Source organism: Petromyzon marinus, chromosome 39 (genome assembly GCF_048934315.1).
Source record: "Petromyzon marinus isolate PM22_M1 ecotype Great Lakes invasive population chromosome 39, UKy_Petmar_22M1.pri1.0, whole genome shotgun sequence".
In the NCBI taxonomy this organism is placed as follows: domain Eukaryota; kingdom Metazoa; phylum Chordata; class Hyperoartia; order Petromyzontiformes; family Petromyzontidae; genus Petromyzon; species Petromyzon marinus.
The window spans coordinates 7,852,987-7,864,551 of record NC_133705.1 but is presented as its reverse complement, the minus strand read 5'-3'; the positions used below and the strand labels follow the sequence as shown (position 1 = coordinate 7,864,551).

General features: G+C 55.4%; 1 protein-coding gene across 1 annotated transcript; it reads left to right on the top strand.

Annotated features, from left to right (window-relative positions):
- The first annotated feature begins 533 nt into the window (after nt 1-533).
- MAN2C1 (mannosidase alpha class 2C member 1) lies at nt 534-11,321 on the top strand. Its single transcript, XM_032968350.2, has 6 exons — nt 534-724; nt 2,070-2,195; nt 2,547-3,525; nt 4,518-4,769; nt 6,953-7,105; nt 7,941-11,321. Exons 1-6 carry the CDS (start codon nt 627-629, stop codon nt 10,488-10,490), a joined length of 4,158 nt encoding a protein of 1,385 aa, XP_032824241.1. The 5' UTR covers nt 534-626; the 3' UTR covers nt 10,491-11,321.
- Nucleotides 11,322-11,565: the final 244 nt, after the last annotated feature.

The window sequence follows — 11,565 nt, the reverse complement described above, 5'->3', positions numbered from 1 at the left end:
CGACCGGCAAGTCGCACGCCGTGGGGTAAAGTGTGGGTACAAATTATTGAATTGGGATTTACAAAGCGACCTTTGCACCCGTTTCCTTATTGCCATATTTGGCGCGTGGTTTCCGCCTCCCCTCAATCTGTCTCCGCCCCATGGCTCTCGGACCCCGCCCTCTTTGTTTGAACCCGCCCCTCCCCCTCGAGCATCTCCCCCTCCCTCAATTATCGGGCCCCGCCCCTCCACTGTCTCCTTGTTCTCTAGCCCCGCCCCCTTATATACTGTAGTCGTCTTGCTATCCTTTGTCTTTCAGTACAGTCACGTAGATAGAAAATAATAAAATTAGATAAAGATACAAAATTTAAAATAAAAGCAAAAAAAACCCACGACGTTTCGATCGCAACACAAGCGGTCTTCCTCAGGCGGAGAGAAAAGAGGGGGCAAGCCTCCAAGATTATGATTATCTGACCCCGCCCCCTAATTATATGACCACGCCTACCTAATTATCTTACCCCGCTTCTCTGGGTCCTGCCCCTTTTGTTCGGACCCCGCCCCCTAATTCTCTGGCCCCGCCTCCTGGTTACCTGGCCCCGCCCCTCCCGCACGCGCGCGAGAGAGAGAGACACACGTTGCCGTCTGCCATGGCCGACTTCCACATCAAGAACAAGCGCACGGCGCTCGAGCGGATAGAGAAGGCGCTGTCGCCTCTCTACTTCACCGACGTGAACCTGCGGGGCAGGTAAAGTGCGTGTGCGCAGGGCGCCACCTGCACTGCACGTGCACCTAGCCTGGCACACCTCCGATTAGCACGGTTGGCGACGTACCGTGCGAAAGAAGTTCAACGTATAGTACTGTACACGCGCTCGCGTGCACCTAGCCTGGCACGAGCGCCCAAAGGGGAACCTCGGCCGTTAGCTTCGTGACGAATGGAGGAGGATTGATGTTGATGCTGCTGTTGTTGTTGTCACCCGAACCGCAGTCCGATTCCGGGCTCGCGGCTTTAGACATCAAGCGGGGATGGAGCTGCATCAAATCTGACCCAACTCGTGCCGCGCCACCGTGTTGAAGCGTGGCCAAACATGCCTCGCCTTGCCATCCACCAGGCCTTCATCCAGCAGTGGATCGACAGAGGGCTGTGGTACAGTGGGTCTCTCCGGTTATACCGGTGTGATGTCCACTACAGAGGTCCTGGTGGCCTTCAGCTGTCGGCGACCCGACGTTAAATGAGGAATTTGGTGCGGTGTGTAAAACATTATAGCACTGGGGGGGGAGGGAGACAAAGGCGGCCGTGCGTGGTTCTGGCCACACCACCCCCACGTGCATTCATCGGCCCTTTGCCACAAACCGAACAGCACCTGCCCCCCTCCCTGCCCACCTTTAGGATGTTTGTTAATTTTAACTGCGGTTAAAGTGCAGCGACGTTGGGTGCAAGTTAGTGTGAAGATTAACTTGAGAATACTATCATTTACAGGCCCATTGTCAATCCACTGCTGGATGAAGGCCTTCCCACGGGCGTTGTCACTCGCCACTCATGTTAGCCGTGGCCGGGATATCAAACCCAGGTCATGGATTGTCATTGACATTAAACATTTGCTTCGTATCCGTCACCCGCCGCATGTTTACCCCTGATGAGCATATTAACTAGGTGACTACGGATGTGGAGATGGAGCGTGGGAATCGATCAGATTCCCCTTCCTTTGCATAGCCCAATGCCTGGCCCCTATCCAGCAACGTAGGCCCCGGTGCAGTTTCACCGCCTGCACACCCGACAGCTTACACCACTGGGTTGTATTGTGTTGCGATGCTGTGCGGAGTGGTGGCGTAGTGGTTAGCGCACCGTCCTTCGAACCCGGCGACCCGACGTTTGATTCCCGCTCAGCACATACCAAACTGGGTTACAGATATTTGAATCAGTCCGAGGCCTCCCCTAGGGTCGACTCAGCGTTAAATGAGTACCTGGTGCCGGGCATGGTGCTGGTCACCCACGTTGGCCTCCTTCATAGGTATTCGCTCACAGCACCTGCCCCAATAGTCTGTTACAGCTATGGGGGGGGTGGTGGGAATCTTTGCTTCTGGTGATACAGGCTGTATGAAGATGCCCGGCCGGTATCTGCATTGGCGGTGCATCATGCTGGAGGACGCATTTCCTTCCAGGACGCCCAGTCTGCTACGTACGAGAGGACGCAGGTCGGGGATTCCTATGGACCCACGTACGTTCCCACACGCACAAAGACACACACACAAAGACACACACACAAGCTCTCTTCACCACTGCTACTCACTCGCTGTACATCGTGCACATCGAAGGCCATGGAATCCTCAAATGATGATTGCATCGTATTTACGCTCCCCGGTCGATTTCCATTGGATTCTGCTGCGGCGGCTGTATGGTTAGCGCACCAGGCTTCCAATATGCCGGCTCAATTCCATCTCCAGGCGTGGCAGTTGTAACAATGGCCATGTCCTTATGTACACACTCCCAACAGCTTTTTTTTACGTGTACCCCTTGTCCGAGCAGCACACAATTGGTTGCAAACACACGGCCGTGTTTCCCCCCTCAGCTGGTCCACACACTGGTTCCAAGTACACGTGGAGGTCCCGGAGGAGTGGACGTGCAAATCTGGCGACGACGACGACGACGACGAGTGTGACGAGGTTCACCTGCTGTGGGAGTGCGAGGGCGAGTGCCTCCTGTTCCGAGACGGGCAGCCCGTGGCAGGCCTCACGACAGAGGGCGAGAAGACCAGCTACGTCGTTGGGCGGGCGAGACGCAGGACCCCCCCATCGTCGTCTTCGTCGGCCGCGGTGGGATTCTCCGGCACGGCCGGGGATGCGAGCGGCAGAAGGAAGGACGCGGAAAACGAGCCGGCGACTGGGAAAACCTCCGCGCCAATCGACCTCACGACGTCCACGAAAAAAGCCCTGCCACCGGCGCGGTCCTTCACAGCCTACGTGGAGATGGCGTGCAACGGCCTGTTCGGCGCCGGCAGGGGCTCCATGATCGCACCGCCGGACCCTGAGCGGAAGTTTGCGCTGAAGCGCGCGGCGGTGGCGCTGTTCCGGCGCGATGTGTACGAGCTGCTGACGGATCTGGAGGTGATCTACGAGGTGGCTTGCGGCCTGGCAGGAGAGGCGGACGGACGTGGCGGCGAGCAGCTTGGCTACCGCGCCCTCTACTGCGGCAACGCCGTTGCGAGCGCCTGCGCGGACGCTCCGCGGCCCGGCCCGGCAGGGGCCGCGCCGGCCGGCGACGACAGTGGCGACACGCGGGAGTGGGTGCGGCACGCCCGAGCCATCTCGGGGGCATTTTTCTCCGAGCCGTGGCCCGGATGCGGCCACGGGAAGGAGAGAGGGGCGGCCGTCGCCGGGGGGTGGGCAGCCGGCTGCCGGGGAACGGTGGTGCACGCCATGGGGCACTGTCACATCGACACGGCATGGCTCTGGCCCTACGAGGAGACGGTGCGCAAGTGCGCGCGCAGTTGGGCCACCGCCCTGCAGCTCATGGATCGTGACCCCGAGTTTACGTTCGTGTGCTCGCAGGTAAGGAACCAGAGTGAGGTGGGAGTGAGGTGGAGGGAATGGAGACTAGACGTTTCACCGCGGCAGCATCCCAATCAGAATCGGAATCTTTATTTATCCTGCAGAAGTGTGTGTAGCAGTGGGTCTGTGTACATTAATGAAACTATGAGGTTATATTCTATGGGAATGAACTTCTGACCTCCGGTGACGATAATTGCACACAGTCTGTTGTATTTTCAGCGGCTTAGAATTACGTACTTTTTGTTGCTTTGAGGACTCGTGTCAGCATTCAGTTCACCTACTTGATTGGGCTATTTGTGCAGAGTACATTGTCACAGTTTGGACAAGAAGGGAAGGAGGAGGATGGTAAAAGAGACATTAGTTAGTTGTGTACAGTCCAGAATTTAACCCAAAAGCCTTAAGACATAAACCTGACTAATACCTGTGCCCGATGTCATCAGATCACACAAGCTAAGCAGGACAGAGCCTGTATATGGCTCGGATGGGTGACCACAATGCACACAACAGGCAATCAGGGCTGCGGGGCTTAGGGTGGATATGTAAATAAATAAAAAACTTTACTCTTTTTACTTTACCAGGTAAGGCCCACTGAGCTATATAGCTCTTTTTCAGAAGTGACCTCGCCACAAATGACAGCTCAACAAAGTGGCTTATCATGTGGTCATTTATAGCAGCCAAATACTCTAAACGTATGTTCATTCTGAATGTAGATGAAAAACCGGAGGACCCGGAGAAAAATCCACGTGACCACAAGGAGAGAGAGAGAGAGAAACGCAAACTCCAAATATAAAACAGGCGTTATGGTCGGGATCGAACCCACGACCTCTTGTGTACCAGGCAAGGCAGATAACATCTTGCCCACCACGGTGCCCCCTGTGTGATCATGAAATATCCGACGGTCGGATACGCGACGTTGTACTTAACCGCCATCCTCTGTGACCCCTTCATCTGCTCGTCCTCTTACCCGCACCCCCTCTCCCATCTCCCCGCAGGCCCAGCAGCTGAGCTGGCTGAAGCAGCGCTACTCGTGCTCGCTGTATCCGCGCGTGCGCGCCGCGGTGGCGCGCGGGGCCTTCGTGCCCGTGGGCGGCACGTGGGTTGAGTTTGACGGGAACCTCCCGTCGGGCGAGTCCCTCGTGCGCCAGTTCCTGCTGGGCCAGCGCTTTTTCCTGCACGAGTTTGGTGCCCGCTGCGACGAGTTCTGGCTGCCCGACACCTTCGGATACTCCGCTCAGCTGCCGCAGGTGACCCGAGCTGACTGGTGCGTCGCGTGGTTCAGCAAAGGTTAAAGGCGCGGCCCTGCAATTGCTTGCTCGCGCCGATGCTGGAGGTAGGGTCTCCACTTGTTATTTTACCAAGGCCCACTGCGTAATATAGCTCTTTTTCAGAAGCGCATTGTAAACCACTTCCAACTTCACAAATTCAACGGAGGCAGCAGTAGCTGCAGCGATTCACTCAGTCTCGTCTGTCATTGCGTGGCTTTCAAGCTTGGATATAGATCTCTAAGATGTGATTCACAGAGCCATATGCAAGAAGTAGTGAAGGAGTGTGTTGCTACCACACAATGATATTACTAAACTAAATTATGTTTATTTCACCAGGTAAGGCCCACTGAGCTGTGTCGCTCTTTTTCAGAAGCAACCCGGCCACAAATTAGAGCTCAACGAAGTGGCTTATCGCGTGGAAATGTATAGCAGTCTTAAACGCATGTTTATAAATGTGGAGGGAAAAAAGCGGGAGGAGCCGGAGAAAAGTCCAGGCGACCATGGGGAGAACATCCAAACTCCAAATATACAGGCGCCAGGGTCGGGATGGAACCCATGATAGTCCTACTGTATGTATACCAGGCGAGGTAGTACACATCTCGCCGCGAAGGTATTTGGCTATTCCACGTTGATCAGACATGTAGGAAGAGGTGCGCGTACTCACACTTTACTTCCATCGCACGTGCCCTGTTCATCGACTAACTGCGGTGTTCCCGCCTATACTGCCGGGCGGACAGAGACAGTGGTGGGGAATTTAGAAACTTTCCCCATTGTTTGAACTGCGGCACCGGGAGTTTGAACCGGCGACCTCTGCATTGCAAGTGCAGGGTGCTAACCCTTAGACGTCTCACTTGAGAGTCCTCAAATTTACCAACACATCACGTTATCAGAAGCAACCTCGCCCCCCCCTACTGACAAATGAATGGCCACTTGCAGGCCACTGCTGCCCATCACCTTGTGCGACACAGGGACAGCTTTTGTCAGGGGGGTCCCCTCGGCAAAAAAAAAAAAGTATTGGGCATTGGAATGAATGGGATGAGAGGTGATGCAAGGCTCTGTGAGATGCCGAGGCATTTCGGCGCCCAATAAATGCAAATCGTCGGTGATGTTGCGAAAGGATCGAAGTCCCAAAGGAATTGAGAAACACAATTGAAGAGAGCACTCCAGATTGGTAGTAGCACAGGTGAACTTAACACGTTCCTTCGGAGTGGGCAGGTAGGAACTTGGTTGGACAGCGCATTCGTGCGATCCGTGTTGGATACTGTAGTCGTGTTGGAGGTTGCAGCTGTTACTATTGCATCTGATGAATGATTCTTGATTTATTGCTGATGTCGGTCTTTAAGTTCATGCAGCTGCTGCAGCAGCAGCAGGTCGCTACCCCTGTGCTGTGACGTGCACCACGCGCGCCAATCCACCTGACCTGGTCCTTGAACGGCCACGATGCCGTCGTGATCGCGCACCACGGTGCACGATGCCGAGCAGGGCGTAGACGCCGCAGTCTTAGCCGTTCGGTTGCTGCGGCACACAAGCACCGTGGCGATCGCCACCGGCGTGCGCGCCGAACCGGCGAGCACGACCCGGGCCACCACCGCGCTGGCGAAGGCCGCGGTGCTCTTGGCGTTGCGCGCCTGCCCCCCGCGCAGCCATTGAGTCTTAACAGCACGGCAGTCGACCTTGTGCCGAAACTCCAATTACGCGGATGGAATTCCGGATACGCACGACAGGCAGACAGACAAATAATCCCTGGTGGGCAGTGTGGAACCTGTTGTTCCTACCTGTAATATACCCTCCAGTGCATCCAACAGCCAAATGACGTTGGATGCACTGGAGGGTACAATAAACTAACACATCTGGTTTGCGTTGTCAAGTTTTGGGCCACCACTGTATTAATTCCCTAATCGCAACACAAGTTTACACAAGTTTTATCCACATCGGATCATCTTCACAAGAGTTGTTGTGCATCCCCGTTACAAACATACGGACAGCTGCTGCGTGTGTGCGTGTGTCGAACTTCTTTCGCACCGTACGGAGCCAACCGTGCTAATCGGAGGTGCGGGGCGGGGGGGGAAGGACAATATGGAACTTTAGTTGTAAAGCAGTTGGCAAGCCGACCAACGTCCCTGCCCCCACCTCTCCTTGACCGCCCCCCCCATCCCCAACAGATCATGACGTCGTGCGGCGCGCGGCGGTTCGTGACCCAGAAGCTGAGTTGGAACCTGGTGAACACGTTCCCCCACTCGACGTTCCACTGGGAGGGGCTGGACGGAACGCGAGTGCTCACCCACTTCCCCCCCGCCGAGTCGTACGGGTGCAAGGTGAGGCCACCCACGGAGAGAAGCGAGGCAGCGCAGCCACCGGACTGGCATCGAGTCGCTCTTTCGGTGTTTTCGATGAATTGCCACGATTGGCGTTTTTTGTGCTACAATTCGCAAATTGAATCCTTCGTTCAGATTTTTACCACTTGGTTTGTATTGTTTCTGTTCTTGTTTTACCTCTATCTTGTTGGTACAGTTTTGTACGATCCATGAGCCGAAATCTGATGTTAGCATCTCATATGCATTGTCAATTTCATTTGGATTATTTACAGCATGTATAGTCTTGTTTGCATTTTCAATCTCTTTGTGTCATTAGTCTGTTGCATATGTTTTATCTTGTTTGTATCATCCAGCCTGTTTGTATTGTCTGTTGCTTTTTATATTAGTCCGAGGGTGTTAAAGCATATCATTTACATAATTAATTAATAAAATATTCTGTCGTGTATGATTACATGTGGTATCATGAGCGTAAGGCATTAATTTTTTTTAATTAATCGAGGAAACCGATACACACCCTGATATTTTAAGATATGTTTTTCATGAAATGAACGTTACTCTGAAGCATGGCGGGTGGAAAAGAAAGTGCTTTCCCCTAGTGTGGAAAAGAGGTCACTTGAAGAGGTGTCAGAAGCAATTCTCCGATATCTGCTTCCACAGGGCCGTTCTCTGCTAGCGACCTGAATGGATGCTAGAGACTCGAATGGTTTCTTCATTGCATGACGTGATGCCTGACGGCGCAATCAGGTTTAAATTGGGGGAACGGAAAATTTAAAAAAAACCTGCTGCAAATAAGAATTTCCATGTTAACCGCTGCTCTTGTACCGCGTCGGCCCAGGTGACCGTCGAAGAAATTCTCAAAAGCGCTTCAAACAACCGGGACAAGGGTCGCACGCAGCACGCCCTCCTGCTCTACGGCTTCGGCGACGGCGGCGGAGGCCCCACGCTGGCCATGCTGGACCGGCTGCGCCGCGTACGCAGCGTCGCCGGCTTGCCCCGTGCGACCTTCTCCACCCCCGCGCGATTCTTCAACGCGGTGGAGGCGGAGGTGGACGAGGGCGAGCGGGGCGGCGACGGCGGCGGCAGCGGCGGTTTAGGTCGTTTGTGCACTTGGAGCGGAGAGCTCTTTCTTGAGATGCACAACGGCACGTACACGACGCAGGCACGCGTCAAGCGCGGAAACCGCCGGTGCGAGGCGCTGCTCAGGGACGCCGAGGCGCTGTGCTGCCTGGCGCTGCTGGCTCAGAGCCCCGTGTACGCGGCTGAGCGCGCAGCAAGCGGTGCAGGAGACGGCTGCGGCGAAATACGAGATGAAAGTAAAAGCGGAACCGCCTCCGAGGGCGGTAACGCTTTCCCAGGAACCAACGCTTCCAGTGGTGGTACGGAGGGCAAGGCGAATGACGACGACGATGGTGATGATGATGATGAGGGCGACGATGCGATGGTGTTGGGATATCCCCGTCAGCAGCTGACGCGCCTGTGGGAGGGCGTCCTGCTGAACCAATTCCACGACGTGCTGCCTGGCAGCTGCACGCGCCAGGTAGCACGTGACGCTGAGGAAATCTACGGCGGAGTGGAGATCGACGCCGGGCAGATCGCCCGCGACGCCATGGCGGCTGTCGTGCAGCGCGAGCCGGGCGTCGGAGACTTCCCGCGTGACCCCATCGCGTTCTTCAACACGCTCGGCTGGGAAAGAACGGAGGTGGCAGCGTTGCCGGGCCGCGGCGTGAACGGCTACCTCGGAAGAGACCGATTCGTCCCAAATTCTAAGATTGTTTACGGTCGGTATGTGAAGGGCGACGCCCCCGTCACGGGACATGAGAGCGACGAGAGACGCAGCGACAAAGCCGATGGCGTAGATGGCCAAGAAGACGCTTCCGCTGGTCTGGTTCTCGTCACCGTTCCGGCCTTCGGCTATTCCGTCTACAGCGAAGCCTCACTGCTGGCCAGCGCGGCCAAGTCTCTCGCTGTAATACTGCACCACGAGTCTGACAGCCGCGCGGTCCTGGAGAATGATCTGCTCCGTGTGTCGGTGGATGGCGCGGGGCGGTTGACTTCGCTCATCCACAAGCCGTCGGGCAGGGAGGCAGTGACCCCGGGCCAAAAGGCGAACCAGCTGGTGATGTTCGACGACGTGCCGCTGTACTGGGATGCGTGGGACGTCATGGACTACCATCTGGAGACGCGGAAGCCTCAGGAGCGGACCTCCGAGCCGCTCCGGGTTCTCACGAACGCTGCGGGAATCCGCGTCGCCGTGCGTGCGTGCCTGCACCTGGGAGAGCGTAGCCGGGCGACCGTGGACATCTCGCTGGACGCAGGAAGCCCATTCGTTCGGTTCGATGTCACCGCCGCTTGGCACGAAAACCGCCGTTTCCTGAAAACGGAATTTCCCGTGGCGGTGCGCAGCAGCGGCGGCGAGGCCACGTACGAGATCCAGTTTGGGCACGTTCGCAGGCCCACGCACCGCAACACGTCGTGGGACTGGCCGCGCTACGAGGTGTGGGCCCACCGCTGGGCTCACCTCGGCGAGCACGGCTTCGGCCTCGCTCTGCTCAACGACTGCAAGTACGGCCACTCGGCACGCGGGAACGTCCTATCGCTCTCGCTGCTGAGGTCGCCCAAAGCGCCGGACCCAGAGGCTGACATGGGGGAGCACACGTTCGCGTACGCGGCCATGCCGCACCAAGGCAGCTTCCAGAACGCCGGCGTTATCCGCTGCGCGAGCGCCTTCAACCATCCGTTGAAAGTGCAGCGCACGTCCTCCAGCAGCGCGGCGGGTGGCGCCCAGAATTCCTCCGTGGCTTCCTCCGTTGCTCCGGAAAGCTCGAGTAAGCAAGATGCGGCACTGACCGTTGACGCCGCGCCTAGCGAGGTATTCAACGAGGAAGCGTGCCGGAGTCTTCCTGCCGCGCCCAGCGGCGGCCCGCGTGTCAAACAGATTTCCCAGCGCGGCTTCTTCACCGTGGAGCCGCCCTCCGTGGTCGTGGAGACGCTGAAGCTTGCCGAAGGTTGGCCTGGCCACGCAGGCGGCCACTGGGCCGGGACCGGGGTGGTGCTGGTGGTACGTCTCTACGAGTCCCACGGCGGGGCGGCCGTGGCGAGGTTGCGGTGCCGTTGCTCGCCGGACCTGCCGCTCATTTCAGCTGTGCCGTGCAACATGCTCGAAGACGCCGACGACACCGAGCCACCGCTTGTCGTCAAGGACGAAGGTTATGATGATAAAGAGAATGTGCCTGAGCAAGTGACGGAAGGCAATGACGGTCCCAATCAAAAACAGGCAAAGAGACCTCGGTCCGGTCCGGCCTGGCGCTGTGTCCTCGTGCCTTTTAAAGCGTTCCAAATTCGCACGCTCTCTCTGCATTTTGGCCAGCCCACACTTGTGCTGTAAACGAAAGTTTTTTCAAATTGCATTGACAAGATAATGACGCTACCCTTGAGGTGCTGAGAATATCTTCGTGTTAAATAACTCCACCTCCTCCAGGCACTTGGTGTTTTGCACCAGAGACAGACTTTGATGTCTTTCTGCTTTATCTTGCACCGATGTTTGCATCGCATGCATCGGTTTTAACGGTTCAAGTAGCAAACAAAAGTCCCATAGAGAGAACACTGATAGACGCACGAGGCGGCATCTTTAGTGCTGCAGAGAAGAGAATGTGACCAGAGACCAAATAATTGAAGCAGAATGACGAAGTCAAACTAATAAACGTAGTGATTTGTCAAATCCATTGTTAGAGGAAGCCCCATATCGGTCATGAGGGTTGTTGTAAATTTCACCGCGCTGGGCGGAACAGAATTGGTGTACACGTCACCACTGATGTTAGCTTGGATTCAAACTCTGGTCCCCTGGTTCACAACGCAGTGCGCAAACCACTGTACCGCCACACCCACCCCTTGATGCTTAATTTATTACAAGTTTGTTCATAATCGATTGTGAGAATCGCGATGTTGAAAGAGGAAATTATGGTGCGAGACATTGATTCAGCGGCAGTATTTCTGTTCGTCCAAATGTTTTGTTTGATTAAAGTCGCCGATTTTTTTGCCGAAATTATGCCGATTCCTCATGAAATTCGCCAAAAAATGTGGATATTGACAATCGTTATAGAAACGGATCTTTTTTGCAAGAAGGACCTGGATTTCTAGGTGATTTCTCAAGTCTTATAAAATCCTTGGTTGCTAAAATAATTGTCCGTTTATGTGAATAAAGTTTATGGCTTGAAAATAGTAGTGCCGCGTTTCACTCTGTGGTGATTGCTGGAATTGTCCTGTGTTGCCGATTTGGTTATGGCAGACAAACTTCCCAACGAGGCAGAGGGGTTGTCACATGACACACCACATGGTCCTGTAATCGCCATACAGGCGGACAGTGAAATTCACGACGATCTACATTTACTACGCAGAACTTGATTCACGATGCACCACATGGTCCTGTAATCACCATACAGGCGGACAGTGAAATTCACGAC